Below are 11,755 nucleotides of genomic sequence, written 5' to 3'. Positions count from 1 at the left end.
AAAAAAACTTTAATTCAGTTTTCAAAACAAAGACACCTTTCTCAAAAAGTTTAACAATGAGTAGCCTAAAAACTGATGACACACCAATCAGAATCTGTGCATGCTAACAACAGAGAGAGCTGGAGCTGAGCCAATCATCACAGGGGTTTTTTACTTACACATACAGTATAATTACAGTACAGTACCAGTACATTAGATAATGGAAATTTCACTATTCTATATGTACAGTAAACTGTAGCACATGTTGTACACCTTTAAGCGTGTCACTGTCAAATTTTATTTGTAACCATTTTTTATGAGTACTGCATTTTTGAAGAACTGAGAAATGACTGCCTAGAGATATAGTCTTGTGTCAGGAGACCAAGAAACTGCTATAGTACTGTATACTGTAATGAAATTTGGCCAAATGTGCAGAGAATGCTAAATTTACTTTTTTAATTTTATTTTTAGTGTACTGTATTGTGGTGCATGCCAAGTTCATACAATTCTTTGGTATTTGAACTTTTCTAGTGCTTTTCATCTACTGCTTCCGGCTTCGCTACCGTTCGGACAATCTTGCTTACTGCTCTGCGCTTTGCTCCCTATTTCTCTGCTTTTCTCGGATTTTTCAAAGATTTTTACTTCAGCAGATCAACACAGTGCTCAAACAACACATGTTTGGCACAAACACTAAAAATAAAAACTCTTTGGGACTGGAATAATACCACGAAAAATAAGACTTTGCCTCCCACTGCCAGCAACTTACATTCCGAAGACAGGAATACACAGCTGCCCACATTCAAACAGAAGAGAAAGAAAATGCCTCCTGTTGAATCTACTTGCTGCATAAACTGCCACAAACTTCTACAAAGGATTGCGGTTCTTGAAACAAAGTTACTTGCTGGACTTCCAAAACAGGCAGAACACTCAGCAGACCGTCGTCACGGACCCCCTCAGCATACAGCCGGTGAGTCCCATGAATCTAGTAAATCTCAACCGTTTATACCAAGTGTAGAGGAACATGCTGAAACTGATTGTCACACTAATCGATGGCACAAACAGGGAGCGAGACCCAAAGGCAGTAGAGACATCAGATTGTCACGAGTTTCTCGTATTGCTGCCGTAGCATCCTCTACCCCAGATATGGCTATGACAAGGCTTGTGAACACTGGTATTCTACCACCCCCTATACATCTTGAAAACAGATTTGAAGCATTAATGAATGCGGGTGAGGAATCCCCAAATGTGATTAAACATGGATCGGATCAGCCAGCAGCTAACATCACTACTAACAGGCGCTCAATGTCGAGCAGACAGCGGCTTTCAGCTCAGAGCGCAGCCGAGCCCAGGACTCTGATAGTGGGCGACTCCATTATCAGAAACATCAGTAGCAGAAATTCAGCAACTTTCTGCTTTCCTCAAGCAACAGTTTCTGATTTGAACAAGGAACTTCGGAAAATTCTAATGAAGCACAAGACTGCAAATCGAATCATAATCCATGTGGGGAAGAATGATATTCGGAAAGAGCAGTCAGAACTCCTTAAGAAGGACTTCATTGAACTCTTTGAAACACTTCGAAGACTTAAAGTTCAGTCGTTCATCAGTGGGCCACTCCCAGCAAGAGGAACTAATATGTTTTCACGTTTGCTTGGGCTGAACACATGGCTACAAAGAATCTGCAGCTTAAAAGGAGTCAATTTCATCGATAACTTCAATCTTTTCTGGGGCCATAGACAACTGTTTAAACTGGATGGCCTCCACCTAAACAAACTTGGTGCAAGAGTGCTAAAGGACAACATCTACTTCTCCATCCGTCATCCTTCAGTAGTGTGTGCCAAACTACTCAACCTGAATGGCACACACACACCTGGACAGAGTATGAGTGACCACAGGACTTCATATCAGCTTCCGAGTCATCATGTGGTTGACACATCCCACAAGGACACTGATAACACCACGCAGCCACAACAAGCACTGCTCATGGACACCATCCCGGCTGAGCCCTTCCCACAGAGCTCATCACAGACAGACTGTGACGTATCAGAACAGCTCCAAGACTCAGCACCCAAGGACGACTTTCTGGAAAACAGCCAGGGAAGCCAGGACAACATATCACAGCCACCGGAAACAACAATTGCTGAATTATACATCTGTATCTGTAATTTAATTTATGTATACTGTAATAGACATTGAACTGCAAAAATAATTCCTGAATCCTAGTAAGGGTTTGTTTTGTTCACTGGGCTGGAAAGACATCTCTGCAATTCTTGGATTTGTGTGTAAAGTTTTGAAAAAAAGAGGCAGAATTTTGAAAATGTGTGTAAGCAGTTGAAAAAAACCTGTAAGAACTGTAATAACTAGATTGAAAAGTTTGAAAGACAAATTTATGCTGGCTTGTCTCAAAGTCTTGTTTAAAAAACGTAAATGGTTTGGTCAGTTAGATGTTCTAGATGATTGCTAAAGTGTTGCTAGTTGGTTGCTAGGCTCTTGCTATGCAGTTGCTGGGGTGTTGCTAGAGTATATGGTTGATAGTTTGTTCTGGGTGATTAGAGACATTCACAACTCTGTTAATAACCACAATATTTGTGAACACAACTGTGTATGTCAGACCATAAATCCCCAAAAACTATGCATGGGGGCTTGCTTTGCTGTTGCCACCTCTCATAGACCCCATGCCACCTGTTACGGGGCTGACGAGACATGAGACGTGCGGATCCATATGAAAGGCTTTATTCATGGACATGGTAGAGACAGGCAAGGGTCAGATAATGGCAATGGGTAAATAGAGGGCAAGCCACAAGAATAATTCTAGGGCTAGCGTGGGTCTACGATCGGCGAACAGAATAAGAAGGGGCGGACTAGAGGGGCAAAGGTCCAGGCAGGGGCAAACAGTATCCGAACAGGGCAAGACGAGAGAGGTAATCCAAAGTGCACAGGCAAAGATCAGAACACGAGGAATCAGACAAGGCAAGACTAGGCTAAGACTATGAAATTTCAAGAAGGCTCCGTAACGTAGCTATCACAACTAACGAAAGCGCTAAACAATACTCGGCAGCTTGACGGGGATCAGAGTGAGTATACATATAGGGAAGGTGTGATTGATGACAGCTGTGTGCAATCAACTGTGTGTGTGTAATCAGTGCAATGGATGATGGGAACTGTAGTCCGGGTGAAGTGCAACAGTGGTGTGGTGCAAGAGTCCATAGTAGTGGAAGGGTGACCTCTGGTGGCAAGCAGGCGGAAGTTCATGGACCGGATTCGTGACACCTCCTCTTTGCCACCCTAATAATTATTTTCTAGATCCGCCCCTGCACCTACTGGTTGTTCCATTCATGGATATTGTATTTTCTCTTTGCTGTGTCCTCACCAATCTTGTCACCCCCACACCGATTGCTGCATCGGTTGTTTCTCCCTTGCCTGTCTACACAACGATTCTCATGGCGAACCTGGCAAACTATTCTGGTTCGACGGAGGACTGCAACGGATTCCTGCTAAAATGTTTGCTGGCCCTTGAGATGCAGCCTCATTGCTTCCCTATGGAGAGAGCTAAGATTTCTTTTATCATCTCATTGGTAACAGAAAGAAAAACTCAGAAATTAGTGGTAACAATATAGCAGCAGACAAGTCCTGTCATTTGCCGGACAGCTTTGTTGCTTATTTCAGAGAAGTGTTTGGAAAAGCCCATGGTGATTTGTCCATCAGTGAGGCGTTATCAGTGCCAAGGTAAAATGTCCATTAATGATTACGCTATGAGGTTTTGTATGCTGGCTGCTGCCAGTGGTTGGAATGAGTGTGCCTTGCTAAATTCTTTCCATCAGAGACTATCTCCTTGACTCAAGCTGCATCTCGCTGCATACGATGACAGCATGGGACTAGAGAGATTCATCCAACTTGCCATCTGTGTCTCCCATCGTATGCAGGGGTGTATGGAGACCACCCAGGGTCAGCTCCCATCCTCACACCGCCAACCAGAGTCAGCCAGCTCACCTCATTTCTGGTGAACCTGTGCCTCGAGGTAAAATATATCCACTCTCCTTACCCAAGCAGATGGACATGAAAGAATACATTCAGGAGGGGCTTCAGCGAGGTTACACTAGGCCATCAACCTCCCCTGCTACTTCCAGTTTCTTTTTTGCTAAAAAGGTCGGAGGCTTGAGGCCATGCATCGATTAATGAGAAATGAACAAGATCACCATTAAGTTCCATTATTCCTTCTTTTCATCCTAGCAGCCCTAGAATATCTTCACAGCTCTTCCATCTTCACAAAACTGGACTCCCATAGCATATACAATCTCATCTGGATACGCAAGGGGGGTGACTGGAAAACAGCTTTTGTGACCCTTACAGGCCACTACAAGTATTGCGTCGTGCTGTATATTTCAGGACTTCCTGCAAAAGGTGCTCCGGGAGTTTCTCCACAGGTTTGTGCTGGTCTACATCGATGACATCCTCATCTACTCTCGGAGTTTGGCCGAACATTGCTGTCATGTTACAGAGGTCCTGAAGAAGCTATGTGAGTACCATCTGTTCCTCGAGGCAGAGAAATGTTATTTCCTCGGTTCCACCATTATGGTTACACCAATGTCTCTGTCCTGGACAATCAAGGCAGACAATGCCTTCAAGCAATTGAAGCTGGCATTCACCAGTGCACCGCTCCTGACACATCCTGATCCATCTAAGCACTTCATTGTTGAAGTTGATGCTTCCACCACCGGAGTCTGAGCAGTGCTTCCCCAGCAGCAGGAGATGCCAGGAAACGGAGCTCCTTGCCATTAAATTAGCGCTCAAGGAATGGAGGCACTGGCTTGAATGTGCATGTCATCCATTTACTGTTCTCACTAATCATAAGAATCTTCAATATCTCCACAAAGCCAAGTGTCTGAACCCCCGACAAGCAAGATGGGCTTTTTTCTTTACCCAGTTTGATTTTCAAATTTCTAATTGTCCAGGCAACAAGAATGGTAGAGCAGATGCTCTCTCCTGACTCCATGCTCCTGACGATCCCTCCAAGAATCCTGAACCCATCCTGTATTCAAAGACAATTTTGAGTCCGAGTGAGTGGACACCTGTGGAGACTCGAGCCAGTGCCTCTGAGATCCCTCTGCCGGGATGCTCTCCTGACAGAATCATACTCCAAAGAAATCAGACCATTCATTCCAACCTCCACTGTTCCTGTGGTCCAGGGAACCATCCAATGTACCATCTGTGGATTCCTGGTTCTGGGAGAGCGAGAGGGTCTGGGATTTTATATACATTTAAACATTCATAGATATTTTAGAGCACCTAACTCCACCCCGACCCTAAACCTACCCACTTTTCAGCAATATAAAATGCATAACAGGCAAATCAAAATACAGTTACCGGTAGTTATTCCAAAAAGATATGAAGAACAGTGTGAAGCACATTGATTTAATAGCTGAAAATTATCCTGCTCCATTAAAGCAGTCATATCTCATTCAAAAGAACTTTAAGCTACCACTACCAAACTTTAGCATGACGCAATCCGTCACGAGACACACAAGAGCCAATGGCATTTCACAACCAACGCTGATGTAACCCTGCTTCTGGCGGCAATTTTTGAATGTGTTGCAAGTCGGACGATGGAGGCTGAGATTGTGTCTGTTCCTCAAACAAATCAATCGTTTGGCCTTGGAAGACTTGGAGTATTAATACTTTTTAAATAAACTGTGGCTGCAGGTGTATCAGTCTTTTAAATTGACAAATGGTTAGGTTTAGGGCTAGGGGTTGTGCTATGTGTTCAATAATGTCTAAATAGTGTAATGTTAATAAAAAATGTTGTGTCTGATTACATTGAAAATCATAACCCAACATATTTCATTGTCAAAATTATTACCTAATATATAACTTCATTAGTCTCCCATTAATTTCCAATGTAGTCATTTTTGACCACGAGGATTACAAAGTGTTTATTTTTCAGGACCATGTAACCTTTTCAAATCATCACCATGATTTTTGTTTTTTGTGTTTTTACATTTGCCCTTCGCAAAATTCTAACTTACCTAGAAAATAAAGACAGCTATATCAGAAACAATAAACTCCATAAACTATAAACAAGCTGCATAACCTGTACATGCCTTATGCACTCTGTAACTGGATACTGAACTTCCTAACCAGTACACCTCAACATGTCCCCCTAGGAAAATACTCCTTCAGCACCAGCATAATGAACACAGGCACTTCTCAGGGCTGTGTACTCAGTCCTACGCTGTACACTATTTTCACACATGACTGTGTTGCTACCCATCCTAACAATGTCATCATAAAATAAACTTATTGCAAACAATGATGAGACTGCATACCAGAAAGAAGTGTCTGAACTGGTCTCATGGTGTGAGGCTAGCAATCTCACACTGAAAATCAGCAAGACCAAGGAAATGGTTGTGGACATGAGGAGGAGTGAGCGTGTCTATCAGCCTCTACTAATCAGAGATGCTGAGGTTGACAGAGTGGGCAGCTATAAGTTCCTTGGTGTACACATCTGTGAGGACCTCAAGTGGACAGAGAACACAGAAAAATTAGTAAGGAAGGCCAATCAAAGAGTGTACTTCATTAGGTGGCTAAGGAAGTTTGGCATGTCACCACAAATACTCCATAATTTCAACAGATGCACTGTGGAGAGTGTGCTAACTTGCTGCATTGCTTTGTGGTTTGGCAACAGCACAACACATGACAGAAAGGCACTACAGAGGGTGATAAAGCTGGCCCGGAAAACCACAGGGACAGATCTCCACTCACTGCAGGACATCTACAATAAAAGGATCCTCAAATGGGCTTGCAACATTCATCAAGGACACCACCCATCCCATCCACAATTTCTTCACCCTCATGAAGTCTGGCAAGTGGTACCGGAGCACTGCGGCCAGAACATCCAGACTCCAGAACAGTTTATATCCCCACGCCATTAGACTGATAAATAGTCAAAACCCACTGATAATTCCACCTGTATCATCAGGATAAAATCAGCCTGTTCAATGGCACTCTGCACTTTACCTGCTGGACCATCATACACACACCTCATAATGCATTAGACTGATAATCATGAACAATTTAAACACTAGACTTTACACTGACGATTTATCAGCACTTGACACTTTAACATTGTCACTTGCACTGCATCTTTATACTGTGAAGAATTTTTATTGTCAATTGTTTTTCTAATTTGCATACAAGTTCTCTTTTTCTTTTTCTGTTATTTATTTACTTTTTATGCTATTGATATTTATTATACTATTCTTTCTGGTTTATACTTTACTGTATATTCTCTATTTCTTTTGTTATTTCTATTGTTCTAGTAAGTTATGTTTGTTCCTCTTCTACCGTCACACTTGTGAGGAGTAAACAAAGAATTTAATTGTATTAGTACATATGATAATAAAGCTCTTGAATCTTGTGTGTTTATGCGTGTTTACATAGCAAGTGCCAAAACCTTGAGCAAGTTTCATACTGAAGTAAAAAAAAAATCTAAAAACAAAAAGTAAAATATTTCAGTCAAAAATTATAGAAGAGCACCAGAGGGTTAAATGGTATTAACACTTTGAATCTGCACATAAACTAAACTAAAATTCATTACAGGGCATATTTGCCAACATTTTGCATTCTGAGGCATTTTTATTCATTTTTGCTGGTATTTTTGCCATAAATCCTGTTTATTTTCATTTAGCTGAAATCAGATTACGACACAGGGGACTTTACTATCAAGTACGTACTCTCAGGTGAAGGAGCCAGTGAAATCTTCAAAATTGATGAGTACACAGGTGACATTTACTTATCACAACGTCTGGACCGTGAGCTGAAACCCTTCTACATACTACAAGCCCAGGCCATCAACCGCAGCTCCAAGCAGCCTGTTGAACCTGAATCTGAGTTCATCATTAAAGTCCAGGACATCAATGACAACCATCCAGAATTCATTAATGAGCCCTATGTATCCAGCATCCCAGAGATGTGTCCCACAGGTGTGTTGACCTCTTTTATATATTTTTGACAAATACTAAAAAAAAAAGACAACAAAATAATGAGTTACTGTTCTTTATATTTGTTCAGGACTCACAACCAAATATTCACAGAAAGCTTGTTTGATATTTGACATATGAATAGAATTGTGGAAAATCCAATAACATCCTAGATAATTCAGTTTTTTGCAACTTTGATGCATCTGTCTACAGAGAGTCATTTCTGTTCCAAAATGTCAATACACAACGAATAGAGAAATAGTTCCACCAAAAAAAAATTGGTTAGCACTTATGTTGATATAGAAAATGGCCCTGTTGCAACACAGTTGACAACACAAAATTGTATTTATTTATTAATATTATTTATTTTTTAAATAAAAAAAAATCAGGGTTATGGTGCGGCACTTGTAAGACAAATGATTTGAGAAATATAAATTTCCCTGATCTTTTGACACAAAGTCATTGTACTATTAAAATATAATGTGCGTTTTAGAGCTCAAAACTTCCTTGTTGGTCCAAAAATAGCTTTTATTCAAACTGAACTGCTAAAATGATTTGTTTTCTACTTCCGGGTCTTTTTTTAATCTAATAGAGATAAATACTGTACATCAGCACAGACACAGATCAGCACCTATTTCTTCGCTGTCGCCTCCTTGCCTTCATGTTCTTCATCATCACCCACTGACATGTTAGTAAAGTGACAGGCAGGAAAAATACAACAGGATCACTATACTAAAAATGCAATTTTAATGCAATGGAATAAGTTGCAAATATAATCAATATTTCTAATTATTAGTTAATCATCAACAGCTGTAATAGTAAAATGTAGTAAATGTAGTAAGTGTTTTCAAAACAGTGCTTATTCAACACATTATTGTTTGTATTTTAAACTGTAAAGAAGAAAAGAAAGAGAAAAGAAATTCAAATTCAAAATTCAAAATTAATTTGTGCTGTAATCAAGATTATGCTGTTAACTTGCACTGAGTTACTGTCTGTCAATATGATCAGGTGTTTTTTGTTTTTGTTGTTTTTTTATGGACAAAAGGTACCCTTAGCTGTTGAATCTTTAGTGAACTTTAGGTTTAGTTCATTTTAGTTTCAATAATATGCTTTTAATAGGGGCCAACAGAGGTAAACAACATATTTTAAACTAATAACAGTCCCAAAAATATACAAAAGGCAGCCCAACTTGTCACAGCAGCAAAGAAGAGACAGGACAGAAGACAGCTAGGAGCAATTGTAGTGACACTAAATGGAATGATTAAAGAAAAGAATCACTGAAGGACTTTTCATAAATAAGAAAGAGACATACAATGGCAGATTCCACGAGAGTAACACATTCAATGTGTGTGAATAAACCAGCGTTTGCTCATTAACCATTCTCTCTCTTTACAGGAACCACAGTTATCCAGGTGACAGCCACAGATGCTGATGACCCTATGTTTGGGAACAATGCTAAACTCATCTATTCCATCCTGGAAGGGGAGCCCTACTTCTCAGTGGAACCCAAAACAGGTGCAAATCTTATGCTTAGCAATAACCTATATGGTATAAACAGGCACACATAAAATTATCTGAATCTCAGTGCACTAGGTGCAAAATATAAAACTAAATGGCATTTATGTTAAATAAAGAAAATTGTAAATACAGTATAGCAATGAAAATGAAGACCCTGTGTTACAATGAAGTATTGTGAAACATGCCATATTGATGTGATAAACTAGACCTGTGGTTACTCTGCTAGGACACCTGTTTCAAAGTCTAGACAGCTGGGGTCTAATTTATAAATGTTGTGTATGCACAAAATGGGCTTAGAAATATGCGTACGCAATTTTTAGCGCACATATTTGGATTTATAAAAAATAAACACCATAAATATGTATGCACAGTAAGGACATTCTAGACCATGCGTACGCACTCTTTTTCCTGGAGTGAGAAAAGTAATGAAGTAAACAGTGCTTTTAAACTTTTCATTTCGATATTCACATTTACATAAAATATTCCACTCATTAATGGAAATGAACACTGAAATTACATAAAGTCATTACGCAGAAGTTAAACAAAAATGAAATAAATGTAGACTTATTTTTAAGCGAGGAGTGCTTTAGGTGCACAGTAATTCATCTTTAAACTAAACCGCAGATCTCATGTTATGAGAAAATATTTTTAGTGAGAACAATGATCAATGATGCGCACTTACTTCGATATTATGGCAGACAACTGCTGGATTCAGTGGTCAAACGGTCCATTGTTCAGCTTGAATAGGTCTAATGATAGCTTACTGTACAACCACATCTGAACGGAGGTGTTGATGTCGTGTGAAGGCATCTCCACAACATTATGAAAAATACCACTGTATTTGAAGGATACAACTTTTAAAAAATACTTTGTCAGTGACGCGCTGAGTCAGACAATTCTATTTACACTGCATTAAATATAGGCTAAAAATAGCTAAAAGATGTTCACCTTATCAGCAAAACTGCCTCAATTTAATTTGATTTAAATTGTTTAAAACAATTGAAATACTATTTGGCCAGTGGAAAAGAATGAGCTCAACTCTATTTTAAAATATTTATCTGAGAACTATTTTAATCAGTTTTGTTTTTATAGATATTTTGGTATATTTATTCTAAAACATAAGGATACTGGATGATTTTAAGCAATAATAATTGTGTATGGCACAAATGCCATTTATAGTCCATATCTCATATTCCCTAAATGTCTTGTACCTTTGACGGGGAGTCGGGGTGGAGATGCACGTACGCACAATCTTCCCCTGAGTGGGATTTATAAAGGGATTTTTGCGCAGGTTCTGGCATACGCATGGTTTTAAAAATCTGAAAACTTTTGTGCCTTCGCAAAATCTAGCATTTGTGCATACATACACTTTTAGGATGAAATATACATTGAGTTTTATAAATGAGACCCCTGGTCTTTTGGTTTGAAACATTTTGTGGCAGGGTCATGGTGAAACTTATGTAGCACATGACCTCTGCTTTGTTTTTCCCCATGTGCTTCTCTTTCAGTTTCTTGTGTCTCTGGTCCTCCCCTTGCTACCCTGTTATTAAGATACAAATGATTGCTTTTTACATATTTTTAAATAATACATTGGGTAATCATTTACAGTGTAGGGTGGATAAAGTAAGTGAAGCCTCTAATTTAGTAACTTGTTGATCCTCCAACTTGTTGAACAGCAAAGCCTTCACCAAACATTTCCTGTAACTGCCCATAAGACTTCTGACCAATATGTACTAATCATGTACCATTCCTTTCCATAAACCCTAACAGCCCTATTTAGGTTATGGCAAATCATCAAAATTGTCGCAAGGTTGTCACAATCAGCCAAATCGTTTGGGTTACAAGGTTTAAAATGCGGTTAGATTTTACTGTATGAAACTTGTACATGTTAAAAGAATGACATAAAACAGATATAGGTTTCAATAAAATTGCATATTTACATAGTTCACATGAGACTTTAAAATAATAACAATAAAACCAGGAAAACTCAGGCCATTAAAAGCATACAGTTTATTGCACCATACCCTAAAACAGTCCAAGAATCCTAATGCAGAGCCGATCCTCCCTATACGCAAAATACGCAAGCTGGGTAGGGCCCCCGAAACACCAGGGGGCCCCCTTGCTCTCAAAGGTGATTTAATTTTAATCAGACAAATCATGTTTATGCAAATGTCGTACAGTCTTGCTCAAGACTAAAAAAACGAGTTGAAAGCTTACCGAGCCACGGAAGAGACACTGTTTCTCAAGCACTTTTCGCGAGCGCGATTCGAGACGGAGTGAAACAC

At 39.6% G+C, this 11,755-nt stretch overlaps 1 protein-coding gene across 1 annotated transcript in view; it reads left to right on the top strand.

The window, feature by feature from the left end:
- cdh19 (cadherin 19, type 2) overlaps window positions 1–11,755 on the top strand; it is a 62,205-nt gene that overhangs the window by 6,143 nt on the left and 44,307 nt on the right. Inside the window, exons 3-4 of the mRNA XM_016565199.1 lie at window positions 7,661–7,955; window positions 9,348–9,467. Coding sequence (XP_016420685.1) covers window positions 7,661–7,955; window positions 9,348–9,467 — 415 coding nt within the window. The remainder of the gene's footprint in view (window positions 1–7,660; window positions 7,956–9,347; window positions 9,468–11,755) is intronic.

The sequence above is a fragment of the Sinocyclocheilus rhinocerous genome, unplaced genomic scaffold (assembly GCF_001515625.1).
Source record: "Sinocyclocheilus rhinocerous isolate Xijiao unplaced genomic scaffold, SAMN03320098_v1.1 scaffold3041, whole genome shotgun sequence".
NCBI lineage: Eukaryota > Metazoa > Chordata > Actinopteri > Cypriniformes > Cyprinidae > Sinocyclocheilus > Sinocyclocheilus rhinocerous.
The sequence above is the reverse complement of the archived record's forward strand: the minus strand, read 5'-3'. Positions and strand labels throughout refer to the sequence as shown.